This window comes from Mirounga leonina, unplaced genomic scaffold (genome assembly GCF_011800145.1).
Source record: "Mirounga leonina isolate KUSES-001 unplaced genomic scaffold, KU_Mleo_1.0 Mir_151, whole genome shotgun sequence".
In the NCBI taxonomy this organism is placed as follows: domain Eukaryota; kingdom Metazoa; phylum Chordata; class Mammalia; order Carnivora; family Phocidae; genus Mirounga; species Mirounga leonina.
The window spans coordinates 24,398,480-24,421,607 of record NW_023270377.1 but is presented as its reverse complement, the minus strand read 5'-3'; the positions used below and the strand labels follow the sequence as shown (position 1 = coordinate 24,421,607).

The window sequence follows — 23,128 nt, the reverse complement described above, 5'->3', positions numbered from 1 at the left end:
ATAATTTAGCAAAAGAGGCCAGATACAAAGAATACATATGTATGATTCAATTTATATAAAGTGCAAAAATAGGCAAACTGGTGTTAGCATTTAGGACAATGGTTACCCTTGGAATGGGGCACAAGGGTGTTTCTGTCTCTGGCACTATTCTGTTTCTTGATCTGGCTGATGGTTACACGAATGTTTCATTTAGAGAAATTCACTGTGCTTTATACCTATATTTTGTATACTTTCACACTATGTATGCCAGTGTCAGGCATACTTTGTAACGTTGCTGCTGGAGACACTGGCCGATTTCCTGTCCCTATAGTTTGGCTTTTCCAGAATGCATACGAATGGAATCATATGGTATGTATTCTTTTAAGTCTAGTTTCTTTCACTTAGCATAATGCATTTGAGATCCATCCACGTTTTGCATATGTCATTAGTTTCTTCCTTTCTATCGCACAGCATTACAACGTATGGATATATCACAATTGAAGAGCATGTGAGTAGTTCCCAGGTTGGTGATTTTGCATAAAGCCACTATTCATGCATAGGTTTTTGTATGAATCTGAGTGATGTATTTTGTGTTTTTTTTTTTTTTAATTCCAACTTGTACTTTTACCTGCACAAAGTATTTTCTATAGTGCCTTTAGTCTACGGTAATTCTGATGCCTAGAGAATATACCAACCAGCTCAAAATAATATAAAATCAGAAAATAAATCAAATTCAACAAGAAACATCTTACAAAAATAGATCAACTTTTGCAAATTCCTCTCTTAAAAATATTTCTTTTTGCAATAATCTACAAAATTAATAAAAATATTCCATTAAAGTTCTAGATTAATAAATCAAAATCCTGTTTAAATTGTACAAAGTTAAAATTCAGTGACACTACTAATTTGCATTCTAAAATTATAATGGATAGAGAAAAAATAGATAAGGAATGTGGCTTGAAAAGTAGTCTTATATGCCTGTTTCGTAACTCCCTAATTTAACATATTATATATTTCACTCAGCTGGTTAGTATTTTTTATCCATGATAATTTGGAAAGGATTTGAATGACAAAATGGAAACATGGTAGATGTTACCTAGCATGTTGTGGTAAAGTGGAATGGCCCGTCCAAGGATAATAAATGCAGTCATGACTAGCGGGACCGCTACACCTGCAGGCAATTACAGAACAGAAAGCATCATTCTCCATTCACAGTGGCATGCACACACATGCACCAGTGCTCACACAAGGAGCCTTGGAGGAAGAACATGGGAAGCAAGCACACCAAGTACCTATCCATCAGGCCGATGCAGTCTTCAATACTTGAGCCTATGCACCTGCAGAAGATCCAAATTTAAAAAATACAAGGAAAGAAAAAATTAGACATTTTTTAAAAAAGAATCAGTAAGATAAACACAATTGTTTCAAATTCTTTTTTTTTTAAAGATTTTATTTATTTATTTGAGACAGAGAGAATGAGAGACAGAGAGCACGAGAGGGAGGAGGGTCAGAGGGAGAAGCAGACTCCCTGCCGAGCAGGGAGCCCGATGCGGGACTCGATCCCGGGATTCCAGGATCATGACCTGAGCCGAAAGCAGTCGCTTAACCAACTGAGCCACCCAGGCGCCCTGTTTCAAATTCTTAATCATAGTTTTTAGACAATTTTGGGACACTCTGAACTTAAGCCAGTGAGAAGATTATTGCTTGATGGATACAGAGAAATAAGTTGCAAATTCCACCCTAGTGGAATGCAAAGAAACATGTTCACAGTATAGGAAATTGTACCCTGTTTCTGCGGATAACTTCCAAACCCATATAACTCACTTCTAATGCTTTCAATTCACTTGCATCATTCATGAGTATATGTCTTGCTGAATAACTTGATATTTCAAAGGCTATAATTGGTTTCATGTATACAGTTTCTTCTAAAAGGACTTAAACTTAAGTAAAAACAGGGGCGCCTGGGTGGCTCGGTCGTTAAGCATCTGCCTTCGGCTCAGGTCATGATCCTGGGGTCCTGGGATTGAGCCCCGCATCAGGTTCTCTGCTCAGCAGGAAGCCTGCTTCTCCCTCTTCTACTCCCCCTGCTTGTGTTCCCTCTCTCACTGTGTCTCTCTCTGTCAAATAAATAAAATCTTTAAAAAAAAAAACTTAAGTAAAAACTAAAATCAATTAAAAAAAAACATGAGCTATTCAATATAATATAATAACCTGATGTTAATACTCATTAAAGATTGATTATGGCAGAAAATGAGTTAACATGTTTTAATGCTATTCTTATGGATACTTTACATAATCACATTATTCCATTCCTTGGTTGTGACTGTTTTTAAAGCATATTTATCTGTAAACATGAATTCATTTAAAAAGCAAATTAACTGGATTCACCATAATGCAGTTTATCTTGACACTCTCTTTTAAAAGAGCAGGGTCATAACAGGCAAACAGAAATAGGTTTTTAAACTGCCATCATATTTAACTGGAACAATAACAAATAAATAAATACTTTCCAAGGAAATGAATGCACTAAGAACCAGGTAAGTAAATAATTCACTGAGATCAATATTTAAGTGGAATCATATAAGTACACAAAATCCTGGTGTACAGTCCCTAGAATTGCATTTTGAAGTATTATGGAAATATTGCTTCTCCCATCTTCCAATGTATTTGAATTGTATTTCTTTCCCTTCTCTCTCATCAAACACATATAGCTCCAGTGCATTATCAAGATTCCCTCTACGGCTATGATTTATAGAACTGTCTAACTCCGCTGATCACATTTTTTTCCCCAAACTCTAATTTCTAAAACTGAAAAAGAAGCTGAAGTTAAAAATCACCATAGAATGAAGTAATAAGGTGCTCATGTATAAGGCCAGACTACCCATTATACCTTTAGATAACTCTCAACATTGGTGAACTAATATAACTATGTATAATAATAATTAAGTCACTGTTTCCTTGCTTCACCAGTATCTGCTATAACATTACTACTAAGTAAAAAGATGTTTTATTTTTGAGGATTGGTTTTGAACAGGCCAGAAAAAATTTAATATACAGAAACATGGAGAACACCCATCATGAAAAAAGTCTTTTAAAAAAGCAAATAAGAAATAAAAATAAAAATATATAGCACATATCACTGAATTGGTATTATAATCCATAACCAAAACCATTTTTTAAAATGGAAAAAGTAAGTACTAAAAATGTTTCCAAATTGTCTTATATTGTTTTCTTTTTATTTTATTCTGAAGAACTTATTTTTTCTAGGTTCCAATTATATCTTCTTCAAAATGCTTTTTTATACAGTATTGCCATTTTGTAAAATTAATAGTCTACTTATTTCCAAGTAGAAATAAACCGAAAAGCTATGATTAGTTTGCAATCTGTGTCTTTATAATAACCTTTGAAAGATAAAAAATATTTGAAAGTGAAATTCAACTTGAGGGGAAAGTATGAATAATGAAAGATCTTTATTTATCCATTTAAAAAATTGTTTGCATGCCTACTAAGTGTTGCTACTCTTCTAGGAGCTGGAGGGAAAAAAAAAAAGATGAATTAGACACTTTGTCTACTCTTAATGAGCTTACAATTTAATGAAGGAGACAGATGCATAACCAGATGTATATTGTATAATGTGATAAATATAATAAGAGACATGAAAGAGTGGCTTAAGGAAGCATAGCAGAGGGATGCTTGGCTTCAAAAATTCATGGTAATCCTAATGGAGAAGACAGGAAGCTGAAGTTCAGGGTGCTGAGATCCAGGGCTGGAGTAGCAGTGATTTCTAAGGGGTAAGGAACAACAGGAATAAGAGCATAGACCTGAGGAAATGTAGAGTACACATAATTCTGAATAGTCAGGGAGCAAAACATGAGGTGACAGGGAGAGGGAAAAGAAGTGAGATCATTAGACAGCAGTCAGAATTTGAAGGCTATTTGCTTAGAAGCAAATTTAATGGAGAACCACTGCAAGTTTTAAAGAAGTAATGGATTTGCTACATTTGTGTTTTACATGGACCTCTGCCCTGTGAAGGCTAGTCAGGTGGGATCCAGGTAGATTTCTCTGGCACAGAGACTGTTTTGGTCTATATAAGAGATGAAAAAAGGATTAAACTTTGGAAATGGCAACTAGGTTAGAGGCAGGGCCAGATTCAAGAAATACCTTGAAAGGTATGGAGGGTAAAAGAGAAGCTGATGGCTGATTTGATGATGGAAGAGGAAGGGTCAGAGGAATTAAACATGTCAAATGTCCTTCTATGAGAATAGTAGTACCATCAGTGAGAGAATGTAAGAGGAGGGACACCTTTCCTTTTGCATGTGTTGGAGGAGGAGGGGTTGATAATTTCAGTTTTATGTATCTAGTGTGGTTGTCCTACATTTGGGTAAGAAATGTTCCTTGCCAGCAGGAAAGGGGGGTCTGTGGTGGGGGGGGGGCGTGAAGATACCAGAATGATGATCAATTTTGAAATAGCATATGGGAAAAGTTGAAATAATAAGTGGATAAGATAGCTGAAGAAGGATCTATAAAGTGAGAAAAGTGGAGCCTGAGACTGAAATCCACGGAACTCCAATAGCCAGTAAGTGACCTAAGGTAAGCTCCTATGCCAGAAGCATGAGAAAATGTAATTGAGTAAAATCGGGTAATTGCAGCATCGTGGGGGCCAAATCAGGAGAGACCTTCAGGAAATGGGTTAATTGTCAATGTCAAATGCAAACAGAGGTCTCATCAAATAAGAACTACTGAGAGCATTTTAGTTGTCATTGTTGAGATCACCAGAATTTCAGTTGCTGTGAGTCGAGAAGCAAATTGGAGATACGAGAATAGAGGCAAGGGAATTGGGAGGTGAGTACCTAGGGGGCAGGATGTAGGGTCAAGAAAGTTTGTTGAGTGGATTGTATAGGATATTTGAGATTTAAACATATTTACAAGGTGAAGATGAAAGAAAAAATGGATAACAAAGAATAAGGGTATGATTGAAGCGGCCCCATCTTTTCTACATAGAAGTTGCTGCGTATTTAAAGATGTGTACTCTATTTCAACTCTTTGGACTTTATTTATAGCTTTATTAAATAGCACTTGCAATTTATATTGATTCAGCAAGATCACAGAATAATGGAAACATTAAACTTTTAAAGAGTCAAAATCCCAAATATGAGATCAAAAAAGAATAAGGAATAATGCAACTCTCTACAAATTCATGGTAAAAAGTAAAAACTTTACAGAAGATCAGAAACTATAACATGTCAATAAAAATATCTGGAATTCTGAACACCAAGATGTGTTGAACATTTGTCACTACTTACTGATTTATAAGCATTTTGATGTACCCATATATCTAACATAGTTGAGATATTTTAACAAAATCTCCTTCAAATTGTGAAATGGAGGAATATTTTAAAATTTCAATTAAAAGAGTATAGTCAATAATTTCACAAGCAGCTCTTTCCTTCTATCAGTGAAAAATGTTTCACTACATAAATTAAAAAATATAAAAAGGGTTGATAAGAGAGATTAAGGCATATAGGGAATTTAATGATATGAAACCATGATTCTAATATTAGCAGAAATATTCAATGAAAATTTTCAAAGATGCCTTATGAAAAATAAATATCCCAGTCCAAAACCAAAATTAAATTGGTATTTATCATGGACTCAATAATGTTAGTGTAGAAACCATAGTAATTGCCATTATAGCAATTTAATTACCTACTAAATTTAGTTCACAAGTCTTTTTAAAAAATTTCTATCTTGCTAATTGCAAATATGCAGATCATTCCTTTTTTTTTTTTAAGATTTTATTTATTTGTTTGATTGGGAGAGAGCACAAGTAGGCAGGGTGGCAGGCAGAGGGAGAGGGAGAAGCAGGCTCTCCCCTGAGCAGGGAGCCCGATGTGAGGGTCAATCCCAGGACCCTGGGATCATGACCCAAGCCAAAGGCAGCCGCTTAACCAACCGAGCCACCCAGGTGCCCCATGAAGATCATTCCTAAGTTTTAATTGCTTGCTCATCATTAAAAAATGAATAAATAAATAAATGCTTGCTCATCATTTCAAAATATGGGGAAGGGTCTCCAATGGAAAGATATGAATTGTAAGAGTGAAAACTCACTGAACCATGACTCACTAGTGGTCAAGAGCTGTGTCTTACTCATTTCTGAACTTAGCTATCACTGTATCTGATGCACAGTAGGTGTTCAATATAACCAAGTTGAAGAATGAATGAAATGAGAAAAGGCTGCCAAAATAAAAGTCCTCTAGTCAAGGCAAGAAGAGACAATGTTAACCGACCTTCCACCCCCGCCCCCTCCCCCAACCACCACCTCTTTAGGGATATTGAGAATCTCCTGATAGGTACTAAATGGATAACCTATTTTAAAAGTATCCAAAGAACTTATTAGAGCCAATATATTTAATGTACTTTGAGAGTAATAAAAGTGCTTTTAAGATATTACACACATAATTTTATTTTCAGAAAATCATTCAACAGTATTCAAAGTAAGAACTTTCCTTCTAAAAAAAAATGTGTCTTGAAAGACTACTTCCATTAACTTGGTTCTTGAATTACCTAGCTGACATAATATCGACATATAAAAGAAAATCTGTTTTCCAAAGTTGAGTTGGCGTGGTGAGCTCACACTCACCCATAGGTCAATTAGTACGTGTGTTTAGGAATAAAAATAGTCATTCATCTCATTGTCTCCATTGTCCCTGTTCTCTTTCTAGGGAAAGATCCTATCTCTATGTGCAATTTGAAGAGAAGGGATTAACTGCACAGAGCACTTCATTGCTTCACTAAAGGATCTCACGGCACAGAGGTGCACAGCAGCAGTGTAGAGCTGGATTCAGGAATTTAGGAATTCTGGGGTTGGGACCACAAAACTTTCACGAAGTGAGTGAACCTGGACAATATGGAGGATATTAGGAAAAGGATGGCGGGAGGCTAAATGAAAACAAGTACAAAAATCCTTCAGGACTAAATCAGTCATCCCAGAATCCATTTACCTTGGAAGATGCCAGGGAATACAACATTCAAATTCTGTCTCACCATCATTCTGCAACAGTTGATTTAAAGACATTTTTCTATTTACTTGGAGTTCCTAAACAATCTGGTAGGATTTGTTCCCTTTATACCTTCATCCTCCCTTTTTAGCTGACATCTGGATTTTGTTGCTGTGGTAAACTGATCTCTTCATTGTCCCTACTTCTACTTCCCCTCACTATATATATTTTCTTTTATTACATAATCATGTTTAAAAGGGCTAAGAGGAAGACACACCAACCACACACCCAGACTATGGCTCTGTGATCTCACTTTCATTTCCCTAATGGCTTCCTTGTAATTAGATTTGCGAAAATAGCAAAAGGTCTCATTTTGAATGGCAACAGCTGTTGACATCAACATTATATTGAATAATTTACTGGTTTAATTTTAGCTGCAAAACAATAAAACCCTCCTGTGGATGATTATTTCAGCAGGCAAAGTTTTCTCTTTCTGTTGCTGACTCTTCTGCTCCAGGGGTACCAGTTGTTTCTTCATGAAATATTCTTAACCCAAGTGTGCCAAAAACTTGCAAGGGGAGAAGTTCATTCCTTCTAGTTTCCTTGAAGCAAAGTGTCTATGCGACTATTTCAGTATCCTCCGTCTATGTGCTTATGTGTAACCCAACGAGTTGGCATTAGCTCTTCCAGGCTGCATTTGAATTTGAATGGCAGAATATTACTTTACCTTTTCAGGATCTGCCACTTCACAGAGTGACTTAAGCTGATTTCTTGACCTGCAGGAAATTGTGGCAGCATCTGCAAATTGATGTCCTCTTGGCAGAAAATGATGTTGCTTGCTTAACTTCTTCAATATCCCCTAGCAGCTAGCTCTTAATCTGGCAGAAAATCTCTTTATGGAATCTCATACTTTCCTGCCAGATATATACAGACAACAAGTATCTGTATTTGTATGTGGATGTGTACACATGTGTGTGGGCACTCATCAGGGAGAAGAGGATGTACAGACAGAAGGATAGAGTGTGTTAAATTGTTCTCAAGTCTGAAATTAGTCACGTTCTGGAGGAAAGAAAAAGAAAAGCCCTTACTAAAATAGATTTGCTCTCTTTTTTAAAATTAAGTGTTGGGATTTGTTAGATGAGTGACATTATTTCTTTCAGTTCAGTGCTTTTCTTCTTTCTGTAATATGTCTTTGTTTTTCAACTGTTATCAGTATCAAAGGTAATCTAATTATTATTCATTTTATAATGCATCCTTTTGAAACAATAGAAAACTATGTACCTACCCATCTTCAAGTTGTCCTATACTGGTCAAAGAAATTCTAAGTTATAGGTTAACCTGCCATAAAATTACTTTCACAAAATGCATTTGTGATTTTATTGATATACATATCACTAAATTCTCCCCCCCCACACTTTTTTTTTTTTCCTGTCGTCATCATTTTGCTTATATTTTGTTGAAGGAGTAATTCAAGGCAGTATTTAGCCTTCAGCTGGTTGTAAGAACAAAGAAACATAAACAGAAAACTCCTGCTAAAGATTTATTAAGCACAAACCTCAAAAGTCTGATTACTATCTTGTCTTTTCTAAGGTATCTTCAATAACAAGTAAAATTTGGAAGAATTTCTACACTCCATACGAAGTATACCTGCCACCAGCTTCATAAAGGTGTCAATAGAATACTTTTAGGTAAATTTTTAACAGAAATATCTGAGAGGGTATACATTTGATTGCATAAACCGCTTTCTTAGAAAGTATTTCTCTTTAAGTCAACATGTTAATATAAAGATGAATACAGTTTTATATGACAATAATATATCTTCAGTAGACTGTGTCAAGGGTAAAGATGCTTGTGTGATGGAGTCCTTGGCCAGCAAGGATGCTTACCCTTGGGTGCAGTTTGGATGGCATGGGTGGCACTCCCGATCCTGATCAGCATACTTGAAAATGAAACTGTTTGCCCCCTGTAAGCCGTCTGGACATTTTTCCACACAGTTCGGGCCATCCTTAAAATGGGAGCACTTTGTGCAGTTGTCAGGTCCCTGAAGTGTGAAAAACAAAACACAATGGAGAAAGAAAAGTGGATGCTCTTTCCTCTGGTACTGATGTGGTTTAGTTCCTAAGACTTCAGTGAGGGGCCAATCTTCCCCTAGAGAGCTGGAGAGCATTTTCAAAACTACAAACGGGGATGTCACTATTGCAGCTTTTCAATGTAAAAGTGAGATGTAAAATTTCCTTTGGTTGTCTATGATTATTTGGACAACGACTTTTAAAATTTACTGTGGTTGAATTATTAGGAATTAGTTTAGGAAAATAAAATTTAATTTCTAGATTACTCTCCATCTCAGATCAGCTTGTGATAACGTTAAAACTCATGTGTCTACTTATAGGGATTTTAGTAAATCACAGTTCAATACTGAGAGCACCATAAAGACACTCTGATGAACAAATATCAAAAGTCCACAATAATAAAGTAGGTGCATGTCAAAGAAAATTATATGGAGAAACTTATCCAATAATAAAAGTGATATAAATTTGAGCATAATAAATTTAAATAGAACTAACTCACTTTGCATATTTATGTTTATAATATACAATCACTTTCTAATATGCAGAATGTTAATAAGCAATAATAATATACAAATATGTTTAAATGTCATTTAAAAAGTAAAATTTAAAACTCATCTTAAACATAAAAGAATTTTACAAAAAAACTAATTTGGATTTGGAGCTGAAAATAGTAAGCATGCAAAAAAATGTTAAGTAGTCTACCACCAAATCAAAGAAAATTGAGAATATTTTGATTAAAAATGCTGTTTTCTTAAAAGGTGAACTATATTTATACATTTAGCTATTTTTTTAAGATTTTTATTTTATTTGACAGAGAGAGAGAGGGAGCACAAGCAGGCAGAGCGGCAGGCAGAGGGAGAGGGAGAAGCAGACTCCCCACTGAGAGGGAGCCTGACACGGGGCTCGATCCCAGGACCCTGGGATCATGACCTGAGTAGAAGGCAGACGCTTAACCAACTGAGCCACCCAGGTTACCCTACATTTAGTTATTTTAAATAATGATATTACCTACTTAAAGTTGACTTTCGCTTCTCCCTTTTAAACATCATATTGTCTTCGGTTCCTCTTTTCTTTGACTACTTTCTGGAACTTCTTCCCCTGACCATTTCTCCCCCAAAGCTGTATGTCAATATTGTTCAACAATTATGACAGTTCACATTAAACACAGCTAAGATAAGTGAGGGATAGTAGGTACAGTGGGAGATAATTCATTTTATTAGGTTTATAATTATAAATTGTGAATTTGGGAGTCAGCAACAAGCAAACATTGGACAGAGCTATGTATTAGGCAGGGAGCATCCATTCACAAGAGTCTCTCTGTAATTGTTAATCCAAAAGCAGTCAGACATTGCAAGTTGGTGATACAAGACATCAGGAAATCAATAAAATATATATATTTTAAAATTTAAAGATTGAGGTGGCTAATGAAGAACAGTGGCGTAAAGAAGAAAAAGTAATAAGGAGGAGGTTTCAGGAAATTCTGGGACTGGTGAGGTTCAATCAAGCACCTGTCTATTTCACTATTTTGATGTGAGACTTAGAACTAAAAGAAAATTATCCTATGAAACCTAATCCCCATTCAACCTGAAGAGTTTGCTATTGGCAACTTCTTATGTCCTACCAAAAAAGAATACTTTACATGCTTCCAATTTTAACACCTGCTCATGGGTACTTAGGCATGTAATGTCATCTATTATACAAAATCATTTACTGTGCAAGTATGCTCAGTGGCATGACTTATTGTACAAGACAAGAGACATGCTGATGTCTTCTTGCAGAACATAAGAATAAAATCTAACTATGAGTAAATTAGGCAGTAATAGTTAAAATTAGAAATTAGGAATTATTTTTCTATAAAATTCTGATGTAAAATAGTATCGAGGTAAAATCAGAAGACACAGAATATTATGAAACTAAAATCAAAATCATATTTAATGTTCAAGTATACTTCAAAAAATTTTTTTGTATGTTTCCTTGTTTTTAAGCATCTCTTACTTATTTGATTGTATTATCATGATACAAAACCTAATGTTCTAAGCTGATATAACTAAAAAATGTCCTAACAAATCTCAAAAGAAATGAAATGTACTGATTCTCCAACTCATTTCCATAATAAAGAGATTTAAAGAAATATGTGTGTCTAATGCTTACTTTTCTATCATTATATTCCCAAAGCTTTTAAGAACCAAAGTTCAGTGAATGAACTGATAAATGTAATGATAAAAAACAGAGGTGAAAGCAATATTGTTCCTTATCTCTGATTTTAAGCTACCCTTGGACTCAATTGTGAACCCAGAAAGCTAAAGGATAAGCTAAATCTTGATAGAAATATTACATTTTTTTTCCTCAGTGACAATTGATGATTTTCTCTGGTAACTACTGTGAGTGACAATGCCACTATTCACCAGCATCCGGTTCTCTTCCACTTGTAGCCACATGGCAGACTGAAATTCTCCTCCCACCAGAAGTGAGGTATGTCTTGTTTTAGACAATGAAATTAAGTAGAAGCAATTTATGAGACTGCCAGGGCTAACCTCTCCAGCCTTCTCTTTCCCTGCTGCCATGATGCAGGGATCCTATGCAGATGTGGGGATGCCATAAGTGTAAAGCATCTCAGAACACTAGACCATCACAAGGAGGAGGGCTGATTTGCAACGCACTTTACACGAAAAAGATTTAAACATGTTCCTATAAGTTACTGTAATATGGGAGTTATTTGTTATGGCAGCATAACCTTTATTAACTTGACTTTAACAACTATTTCAGCTTTTATCATTCTCTTCCTCAATCTCTTCTTTTGTATGCTGCCTCTTTGGCTTATATTTTGATCTTCTAAAACTCTGTCTGATTTCCCTTACTTCTCTTTCTTCTCACATGCCCATCCTTATATTTCTTGAAGGAACACATAGGAGTAGAGAAAGTAAGGCAGAAAGGATAAAGTTGTAAAATAAAAATAAAATAAAATAAAATAAAATAAAATAAAATAAAACCACATACAGACATATAAGGATATAAAATCAGGGGCTTACTTTATTTCAAAGCTAGCCCTCTCAAGATTATCCTGGATTTATGTGACATTTAAATAGTATAATACCATCCCATTTTACATGTAGCTGTTATATTCCCAGAAAACATGTTATTCTTATTATTTCCAGAATTGTTGCCTATGGGGGTGGGGGATGGGGAAGTGAAATGAATAGAGTGTAAAATTTGGAGTCACTTCTATAGTTGAGTCCCAGCTCCACATTGCATAGATTGTTGACTTTTTAGTGTAACTTTCTAATTATTATAGGTTTAGTTTCTTTATATTTTAAATGGAAAAGTGATAGTATGCTTCAGATGTAACAGTGTTTGACAAATATACATGTGTATCAATTATTATTAGGGAAATATGGACAGCTTAGGAAAGTGTGATTCCAATAGAATAAATCATAAGACCAGGTGTGGGAATTCCAACCAGCTTTTTAAAAAAACTTTTTTAAAAGATTTTATTTATTTATTTGAGACAGAGTGAGAGAGAGAGCACAAGTGGGGTGAAGGGCGGAGGGAGAAGTAGACTCTCTGCCGAGGAGGGAGCCTGATGCAGGGCTTGATCCTGGGACTCCGGGATCATGACCTGAGCCGAAGGCAGATGCTTAACAAACTGAGCCACCCAGGTGCCCCTCCAACCAGCTTTATGACTTTTCCTCTGTCTCATCACAATGTCAGCCTCACAGAGAAGTTTCCAGGACTTCTTGGGTATCTCAAATGATAAATGCCTGTTATATGGCACACAAAAGCACTTCTATCTCTAATTGTGATAATCAATATGTGAACCCAGATACGGTCAAAAACCTAATATAAATTGTAAAAGCTGAAAGCAAGCAACCTCCTAGTGAAAGCAGTTTGGGCTACTGTTTGAGCTCGATCCTGCCAGTTTCTCAGACACCATAACCTAAAATTGTATTCGTACCTGCTTAGTATTTCAAGGTTTACTGATCAAGTGATCAAATAGGTTTTCTTGATTTGTGTTCTGATCTTCCACAAATGAGTGATTCGAGTTTACTAAACCTTTCTTACTTTTGACTTACTGCCTTTCCTAATCTCTAGACATATTAATTGACAATGTTCACACTGGGTGGTAATTCTAAATAGATTGTTGGTCCAACAATGCTGTCATTAAAAAATCAAAATGTATTCATTAAAAACCTGTTTTTTCACTCTTTCTTAATTAGCAAATAATTTTGAAAATTAAAAAAAAACATTAACAATTAGGGTTTTTAATGTATAATTTATAAACTGTCTCAATCTTTTGAGTAACAAAAGAATGAACAAACACACTGTGAAAATATACAAAGTAAAATAAATTAATAAATTATTTGCCAGCATCATTTATATCATAGGAGACAGAATGAGGAATGGAAAAAACACAGGACTGGTTTTGCAGTCTGCCTTGTTATCGTAATTGCACATTTTCAAAGTCTCAGTCTCTCTGAAAGATATATTGTTTTCTGTTCTTTGACTTTTGGTACCTAAATATGTTAGTGTTTAAAGACGTCTTGTATAGATAGCTTGACTTGTTTTAACACAACCCATTTCATAATTTTACTTCCCTGTGTTTCATGTCATTCCTTCCAGCATCCACATTTCTCACGCTGCATATTAGTTGTATTTTCCATTAATTCCTTAGTGGGGACAGAAAATAGCCAAATACGCCTTTTGCATACTTACTTGAAGATCATTTACATATTAAATTGTCTTTTAGACTTTGGTTCTTCAGGCCAAATCACACCACTCCTTTTTCTCAGAGGTCTGATTTTCCAAGCTTAATCATACTTGTGGTAGTCCTCTGAACTGTCCAGGTTTTCCACATCCTTCTTTAGATGAAGTTCCAGAACAGCTCATTGGGGCCTAATGGAAGTTTGGAGGCTCAATGATATTCTTTTTTCTAAGCTAATTACATGCTGAATAAACACTCTGGTAGAAAATTAGTACTATCTAAATTGCATATAAACTCTAATAGAGCAATGTTGAGCTCTTGGCTACACCCAAATGTTGGTCTCCAAATAATCTACTGAGAAATGACTCAATACACACAAAAAACTGGAAGTTTGTCTAAAGAAGGATGAATATGACACTTTGGAATGACAAAGTCATTATTGACCTCATTGGAAAAAGCCTGAATTATGGGAACCAAAGGGAGGACTAAAAAATAATTACCATTTTCTTTATAAGGCTAACTTCAAACATGTAAATACCAATTTATCCATCAAGACTTTCCTGATCCCATAGCCCCTCTTCCATTCTCATAGCTCTGTTTTTCTCTCTGCCATAGTATTTATCACACTGTTTTAGATTTTAGTTTATAAGTGTTCGCCTCTCCCTTCTGTCTTTCACAATGTCCTTCACAATGCCATAATAAATAATTAGACAGAGATATGAATGTATTATAGTTTACCTCAAACACACCATGAAATTTTACTTTTGCATATCTTTGCATGTTTCTTTTTTCTAGATTCTTCTTCAAAGCATAGCTCAAACATCACTTCTCTATGGACCCCCTTAATGCCCTACTTTCCATCCCAAAGACAGATTAATTTATCTCTCATTTGTGTTCCTATAACAATTGATACATATTTATATTTTATTACTTATTTTGTTCAATCTAATTACTTACATATTCTCTTTTCTTTTCAACACTGCAATTTTCAAGGGCATATCCATATCTACTTTTTAAATATATTATCTGGGATATAAATATTTAAAAAATCAGATTTGTAAATATTTCATCTCTACTACTAAACTGTAAGCCTCTTGAGGGAGGAATATCAAACATGATTCCCCCTAGCATGCTACAAACACCTGTTGAATGGATGGATAGTGATAAAGGAATGACATAACAAACATTCACACATGAGCCAAATAAGCCAACACAACCACAGATGCCTGCAAGCTTACCGGTCCATGGCAGGTGAGGATGCCGTCTTCCATCTTCTCACACTGGGGGTCACACTCCACACAGATGGAGCCATTCTCAAACTCTCGAAATTCACTGTGAAAACATCAGCTGCATGAGGTGATATAAGCAAACGAGCTGTCAACTTAACAAATGAAGCAACATCTGCTAAAAGTCCTATTGGCAGAGTAACTTCTAGAGTCTGTTTCTTTATGTGCCAGGAGCATTGGAATCATTTCGCTGTACATTATGGAATAAATTCTCTATTAGGAGAAGAGATAAACTGCAGCCAGATGGCTCTCCTTGCCCTCCATTGGGTTCAATGATAGACTCATTCAGGAAACCTCTCTCTTGTGAGAGATATTCTAGCAGTCTCAAAAAAAAAAAAAAAAAAGTATGACTCTTCTGATGACACAACAGAATCATTTTTATCTTTTTTTAAGTAAAGCTGTGCCTGTTTGTGTCTATATAAAATTTTACTCTTGGCTCTTTTTAAACTCTGAAAGAACTATTGTATTTTTCTTGTTGCTAAGTTACATGATATTTCTCATCCCTGTCCTTCAAATCCCAAGACTCTTCAATTTATTTTTGGTGAAACTTCAAAAAATGCTTTGATTTCTTTTCTTCTTTTAAAATAGCTGCCTTGGAGAATTAGAGAAAGTATCTTTTTATGGCAGATTTTATATTCTTAGATTATTGATCTAATATCACATCTTTTTCAACTTAAGACCTTTTTGAAGTAATTCTATATGGTATAAAATAAAAAATAGTTAAATGGTAACATTCTAAAACTTTCTAATTAAAATCTAGGATGATGGTTATCCCTTCCCACAACCTTACATTTGATTTGAATGTTAAATGTTATCAATAGTAAGTTTTCTAAACAATATCTACTGTAAAATTTTCATTTCAATAATTGGGTATCATTCATGTACAATATGTTTAAATACCCCATTCCCACTAATGTATGAGAGGATGAGGCACTGGGTAAAGACAATTTAGAATGCCAGTTGTAAGTCATTAACAAAACTTGACTAAGTATTTACAGCTTCTGTATTATTTTGTGTCTGTATATCATGAGCTCTTTCAAACTAAAAGCACTGCAAATATGGCAATTATGGATTAGTTAGGTGATAAATTTAAATTTATTTTTCCCTAGAATGAAGTGTTCACTTATTTTCATAGTGAACTATCCCATTTGGTTACTATAAAGCCTTAATAAATGATAGAAATCCAAAAGGTGGGCTATTTTTCTGTTGGTTAAATTAAAACTACACATATTTTAAGGCAAGATAATTAAGCTTGGGTTTTCAAAATAAATAGCATAAATTGGTGGTTTAGTTAGGTATCAATGCACATATTTAGTTACATGGATTTTGCATTTTTAAAGTGAGGTGTTGGCTTGCTAGGGATTAATCTTCTTACAGATTTTCTTGAATTTAAAAACTCAATTACATAGAAACAGATTTTCTTTTGTATGTTTTATTAACATGAATTATATACAGTGCTTAACAGAGGAAATCTTCGAATAAAAAAGTCAAAATGACCTAGTATGGGGGAAAAGAGGACAGTAGGTTAATTGTGAAGAGAATCAAAAGTATCATCTGTATAATGAAATTATAAAACAGTTAACAGCAAAACCTGCAACCATCAGCAAATTCCTTTTTTATTTTTTATTTTTTTTGAGTACAGTTTCTCGGGTTGCTAAAGGGTTATTTTACTGAATGAAGGTCATAATTTTTGTGGTACTAAAACATTGGTCATGCTTTTCTTTCTCTTCTTGAAAACCCCTTCCCCATACACAGAGTTGAAGAATAAAGTGAATATGTCATAAAAAGTCATGGAGATACAACCTAGCTGCCTTTTCCTCTATAGATAGACTTCTATTTGTATGGCTTTGGGCTCTCTTCCTTTTTGCCCTCAGAACTGATCCTTCTTTTAATTTTTATTACTTCTGCTCTTCATTGTCACTGTCTCCATCATTGCTTTTTCTTCCCCGTTTCCTATTGATTATACTATGACTTTGTCAGAGTTCCCCTTTCACTTGAATCTGACCTAACAAATCACTGTCTATTGAGCTGAGTTTTGCATACTGAGCTTTCTGTCACTTTTTTACTACTCTATATTTCTCACAGTCTTGCTGTGTGTGTTACCTTAGCCAATCCTGTGATCCAGAGCAAATGTTTCAGAGTCAAGTCCTTCCCAGATTTGGCGGGTTGTTCCCAACACCAACACTAATACTTCTAGGCCTTAAATCCCTTAACATCTCTAGACTTCATTTTGTAAATATCCTTTGTAAAAGGGAAAAACTGTGTTTCAATGAGAGGTTGTGATTATTAAATATAAATGCTTACAAAGAGCTTAGACTGGCACTCTTTCTGATGTTCCCATTTGTTCTTAATGTTTCAAAAGTGTTTGACCATGTTGCCAAATAAGACAGTTTTAAGATTGTGTTGCAATGAGTTTTCTCTTTCATTCTCAATGCTTGTTCACTGTAGTTAAGAGTTGCTGAAATACAGTGGCTTCTATGACCTGGATTTGAATGCTAACATCCAGGAAATAACTGATTTTCTTTTCCCCTTCAAAAAGTTCTCTTTTGAGGATTTCTTCTCATATAAAAGTTATATAAATATATGTGACCTGATTTTGGTAAATGTCTTATTTGTATTTGTTTTCAACATTTTTAAGGTGACTGTTCTACCTAACCATCTAATCAGCTTAGATTTATAGACACAAAAAGAAAATAATAATCATCTTAGTAGTAAAAATTCTAACAAGACTTTATTATGCATTTTCTCATTTAATGACCATAATTATCCTATGAAATTGACACCATTATTATCCCCGTTTTCCATATAAGAAAACTAAGTTTAGAACAATTAGGTTATTTATCCAAGATTGAAAATGAGTAAGTGATGAAGTTAGGATTTGAATTCATTATTCCTCAAAGGCTGTTTTAACTTCCAGGCAATGTTGGAAGAAATTAGTCAGTACCACAAGATTGGAGATGGGAAAATCTATCATTGCATAGGCTAGAATTACATCAGACTTTTACAAGGTACTTTCATTTATTATCTTTCAAACCAACCCTTATATATGATTTCCCAGAGCCCTATTGCTATTGTAAAATACATTAAAAACTTTGTATTTCTTGAATACATTTGATTTAATGACTTGGAAAATGTTAAACTTTCCAAAAACAGTCTGGTAATCAGTGTTGTTTATTTAGGAAACATGTATTTCTCATGTATTATTTTGCAGATGTGAGAGAGGATGGTATATGCATCCACATATTTGTCCACTTCACATTTCTGACAAGGTTAAAAATACTAAGGAAAAATAATGGCATCTGGAAAAGTAGCAGGATGGAGACCAGATGCCCTGAGTTCTAGTGTTGGCTTGATTCTTCTACAGTGGAATGACACTGGCCAACACTTAATTCTACTAGTTTTCACTCTTTATAAGATATTGCTCTTAGAGAAGATGATTTCTAGAGTCCAGTCCCTCTTTAAAACTCCATTTATATATATTCAATAAACTTATAACATTCACTAAATGGAATTAAAGGCTATTAGTTACATGTTATGGCATCAATGGCTTTACAACAAATAACCATATTTTGATCTGAAGTATTTTATATGTACAGAACATATCATTCATTTATAATAATGAGAATAAACATGACTACAATTTAATGAGAAAAGCAACACATAATTTGCTATCTATTATCAAATTTATGAGCTGATTGTACCTTACAAAACTATAAGCTGGAATTTTCCTGAAAAACAATTAAATTCTTATTTTAAACTGTTTCACACTTAAACTTCTAATTTTATTTTTTTTCTAAATTTCATGAAGGGAATTGGTTTTGGTCATCTTTCAAAAAAGAGACGTGTTAATATTATTATGATCCTTAGATTTCTAACTTCCTGATATAAAATGCAAAAGTACAATGTTATCTCAGATCATGAAAACAGTTGTTTAAAATGGGACAATTCTATAATCATATTGATGAAACTGGAATTCATGGTTTGATTTCAAAACAAGTATATTCACTATATATTAGTCACTTAGAGGTTATTTAAATAACAAAATATTGTATCATAAAAGACATGTAGAATTTTAAAACAATAAAGATTTGAACCTATAAAAAATAAAATGGGACAGTTCATGAGGTAAAAGAAGAAACGCAATAAAGAACTTCAAAACTACACTTTTACAGAACTGTTGAAAATCCTTTCAGTGAGAAATATAAGAAAATTTGACTCAGGAACAGTACTAAAAAATGTATTATCACACTAATGAAGGACAACTGTGATGCATGAAATGGTATGTTATGATAAACTGATTTTATGAGTATATGAAATGCCATGCAACAAGATATATACTAGGTTTTATTGCTGGCAATGTGATTATTATAGTACCAATAGGAATTTAAAATTCTTGATTTAAAATACTGCTTAGGTTATCTTTAGAAAGTGGCAGAACACTATCAAAAACCCCTTCAACTAGAAACTACAAAGGCAATTTTTCTATAGGGCTAAGCAGTTGTCAGAGACATAGAAATGTGTATCGTTTGTTGCTAATACACAATCAAAAAGACACATAACTTGGATGGAAAAAAATTCAAAAGTTAGGCAGTAATTCTTTTTTTTGAAGATTTTATTTACTTGACAGAGACAGACATAGCGAGAGAGGGAACACAAGCAGGGGGAGCGGAAGAGGGAGAAGCAGGCTCCCAAGGAGCAGGGAGCCCAATGCGGGGCTCGATCCCAGGACCCTGGGACCATGACCTGAGCCGAAGGCCGACGCTTAATGACTGAGCCACCCAGGTGCCCCAGTTATGCAGTAATTCTAGATGAAAATTAATAGGAAAGGATGTGAAAAAATATTATTGGGACATTTGAGAGGAAAGATTACTTGTAACAATCTCCTTCATCATGAAAATAAGAATATATTTTTCAATTTTGCTTCAGTATAAACGGCTACAGTTTATTAAGGATGATCTATTTCAGTATGGTTTTTTGTTTGTGTAATAGTCAACATATATTTGGACTTGTCTTATTTCCAATAAAATTCTTTCCCCTTAAAACAATTCTTCTATGCGTTGTTGTCTCCTTTACGCAACAAGGGCTTCCCTTAAAAACCCTGGCCGGCACACACATTCTGCAATTTTACCATTTTCTTATCATTTAAAAATCTGAAGCAATCAGCGCCTCAAAGCTTATGAGGTAAAGGTGATGTTGTAAGATGCCTTACCCATCATAGAGGTTGCACGACTCGATGCAGCTCCTTCCTCTGCTGAAGCGACGGCAGGACAAGCACTGTTCGGGGCCCGGTCCCCAACAGCCATTGCTTGAACACAGGTGGTTGCACACCATTCCTTCAGCAGCTGGAAGAGAAAACACAAATACAAGAGTGAAATGAAAAAAGAAGGATGTGTTAAAACTTAACCATTAAAAAACAAACACTTAACCATTTTAATGGGAATCTTCCCAAGTGATGCTATTTCTTTTTTTTTTTTAAGATTTTATTTATTCATTTGAGACAGAGATACAGAGAGAGAGAGAGAGTGCATGAGCAGTGGGAGAGGCAGAGGGAGAGGAAGAAGCAGACTCCCGGCTGAGCCAGGAGCCCGATGTGGGGCTCGATCCCAGGACCCCGGGATCAGACCTGAGCCGAAGGCAGACGCCTAACCATGTGAGCCACCCAGGCGCCCGATGCTATTTCTGAAGAAGTTGGTTTGAAGGGGGTTTGTGGCAGATAACTTTGTCTGCCTGCACAGTCATGGTGGTCCACACTACCGTCAACTGCTTCCCTATTGCAGAGCCCCATCGCTGCGTGTGTAGAACCACCAAGGTTTTCATAAGAATGAACAGATGTCAATTGTCTACATCAAAATTCTAGGGAGGAAGGGTGATAAAAAATTACCTTTTCCACTAAGGCAAGGAGCAAACCATGCCTTTCTCAATCCAACTCTTTGCTCCACTGAGCCACCAAAAATTCTAACTTCAAATCCATATGAGAGCTTCACGAAGAAAGAGAACAAATAATACTTGTCTTAAAACAAAACAAAACAAAATTTAGAAAGAGAAAAAAAAAAGAATATCTGGAAGGTAAGGCAGGGGGAGAGAAATGGAAATAAAATACAAGTTTTTTACAGGCCTCTGCTTGCCTTGATAGTCAAATGGGCACATATAAATTGGCAAATATATAAAACAAATTGTAGCGGTCACTGATGAGGAGGTATAGAGATGAAAGTAATAACAATGATCTTTAGCCTTGTCTCTATATAATCTGTTGATGAGAGGGTTGCCAAAGAGTTTTGGGACTGTTTTAAAATTGCCACTTAAGTTCACCATCTCTGTTTCCCTTTATATTGAGTAACAGTTATTCAGAATATTATTATTTATATGGAATAACATGATTTTAGTAAAAGGATACTAGATGTTGAATAAGAAGGGCCTATGAAGACTTCAAATGTTATTCTGAGTATCTGAAAAGTGATTTGAGTCATCTGAAACACAACCGTATATGGTTTTCATAAAATATTGAGAATTTCTAAGAAGATTAAAAAAAAAAAACATCAGAAACATCTTCATCTTCCCATTAGTTACCAAGTTTAATTATTATGGGATGTAAGTTGTCGTGACAAGAGCATTTGTGTGATGGGTTGGTACGGCATTGAATATATGAGTGTAATATAAGCAGGGGACATATCTGTGAAAGTTACCTTCTCTAACATAGGCTTGAGAAAGGAATTGCCACATTCATGATGCTGACTAGTTTTAAAATAGTGAAACAAAATCATCCAATTCATATATTCTTCCTCTTATATCCTGCAGCCTTAAGGAGGCCCCTATGCTAAACTGTGGAAAATTTTTTCTCAAGGCAGAGTTAGACCTACTAACCAGTCTTTTTACTTGGTAACTGCTTAATTGAATAATCTCTTCCAACATAGTTTAAGAGAGAAACTATGTGTGTGTGTGTGTGTGTGTGTGTGTGTGTTTAGCAGTTTTATTGAGGTATACATGATATATAATATATTGCTCATACGTAAAGTGTACAATTAGATGTTTTGACATATGCATGCAATCATGAGCCATATACACAATTAGAGTAATGAATGTATCCATTAATTCCAAAAGAGTTTTTTTTTTTTAAGATTTTATTTATTTATTTGACAGAGAGATACACAGCGAGAGAGGGAACACAAGCAGGGGGAGTGAGAGAGGGAGAAGCAGGCTTCCCGCCGAGCAGGGAGCCCGATGTGGGACTCGATCCCAGGACCCTGGGATCATGACCTGAGCCGAAGGCAGACGCTTAACGACTGAGCCACCCAGGCGCCCCAATTCCAAAAGAGTTCTTATGATCTTATGTAATCCCTTCCTCCTGCCCCATCCCTCTCAACCATTGATATGCTTCTACTCAATATACATTACTTTGCACTTCTTAAAATTTTATATAAATAGAAACATACAGTATGTACTCTATATAAAACATACAGTATGTATACTCTCTTTATATAGTTTGTTTCACTCTGAACAATTATTTTGAGATGTATCTGTGTTGCTGTATGTATCAATATTCATTCTTTTTTTTTTTTTAGGATTTTACTTATTTATTTGACAGAGAGAGACAGCCAGAGAAGGAACACAAGCAAGGGGAGTGTGAGAGGGAGAAGCAGGCTTCCTGTGGAGCAGGGATCCCGATGCAGGGCTCGATCCCAGGACCCTGGAATCATGACCTGAGCCAAAGGCAGATGCTTAATGGCTGAGTCATCCAGGCACCCCAATATTCATTCATTTTTATTACTAAATATATTCCATTGTATGGATATACAACATTTTTTAAACCATTCACCTATTGCTACACATTTAGACTGTTTTCCATTTTGTGCTATTAAAATTAAGCTACTATAGGGGCACCCGGGTTTCTCAGTCAGTTAAGTGTTGGACTATTGATTTCAGCTCAGGTCATGATCTCAGAGAGCCCCGCATCAGGCTTTGTGCTGAGTGTAGAGCCTGTTTAAGATTCTCTCACTTCCTATGCCCCTCCCCACCCTGCTCCCACACACTCTAGATGAAAGAAAGAAAGAAAGAAAGAAAGAAAGAAAGAAAGAAAGAAAGAAAGAAAGAAAGAAAGAA

The 23,128-nt window shown here is 35.0% G+C and overlaps 1 protein-coding gene across 1 annotated transcript in view; it reads right to left on the bottom strand.

Annotated features, from left to right (window-relative positions):
• The window catches only part of ERBB4 (erb-b2 receptor tyrosine kinase 4), a 1,078,432-nt gene that overhangs the window by 228,615 nt on the left and 826,689 nt on the right, over positions 1-23,128 (bottom strand). The window contains exons 13-16 of the mRNA XM_035007223.1: positions 20,241-20,373; positions 14,984-15,077; positions 8,864-9,018; positions 1,076-1,150 (exon numbers count right to left, since the gene is read on the bottom strand). Of these exons, the coding sequence (XP_034863114.1) occupies positions 1,076-1,150; positions 8,864-9,018; positions 14,984-15,077; positions 20,241-20,373 (457 nt within the window). The remainder of the gene's footprint in view (positions 1-1,075; positions 1,151-8,863; positions 9,019-14,983; positions 15,078-20,240; positions 20,374-23,128) is intronic.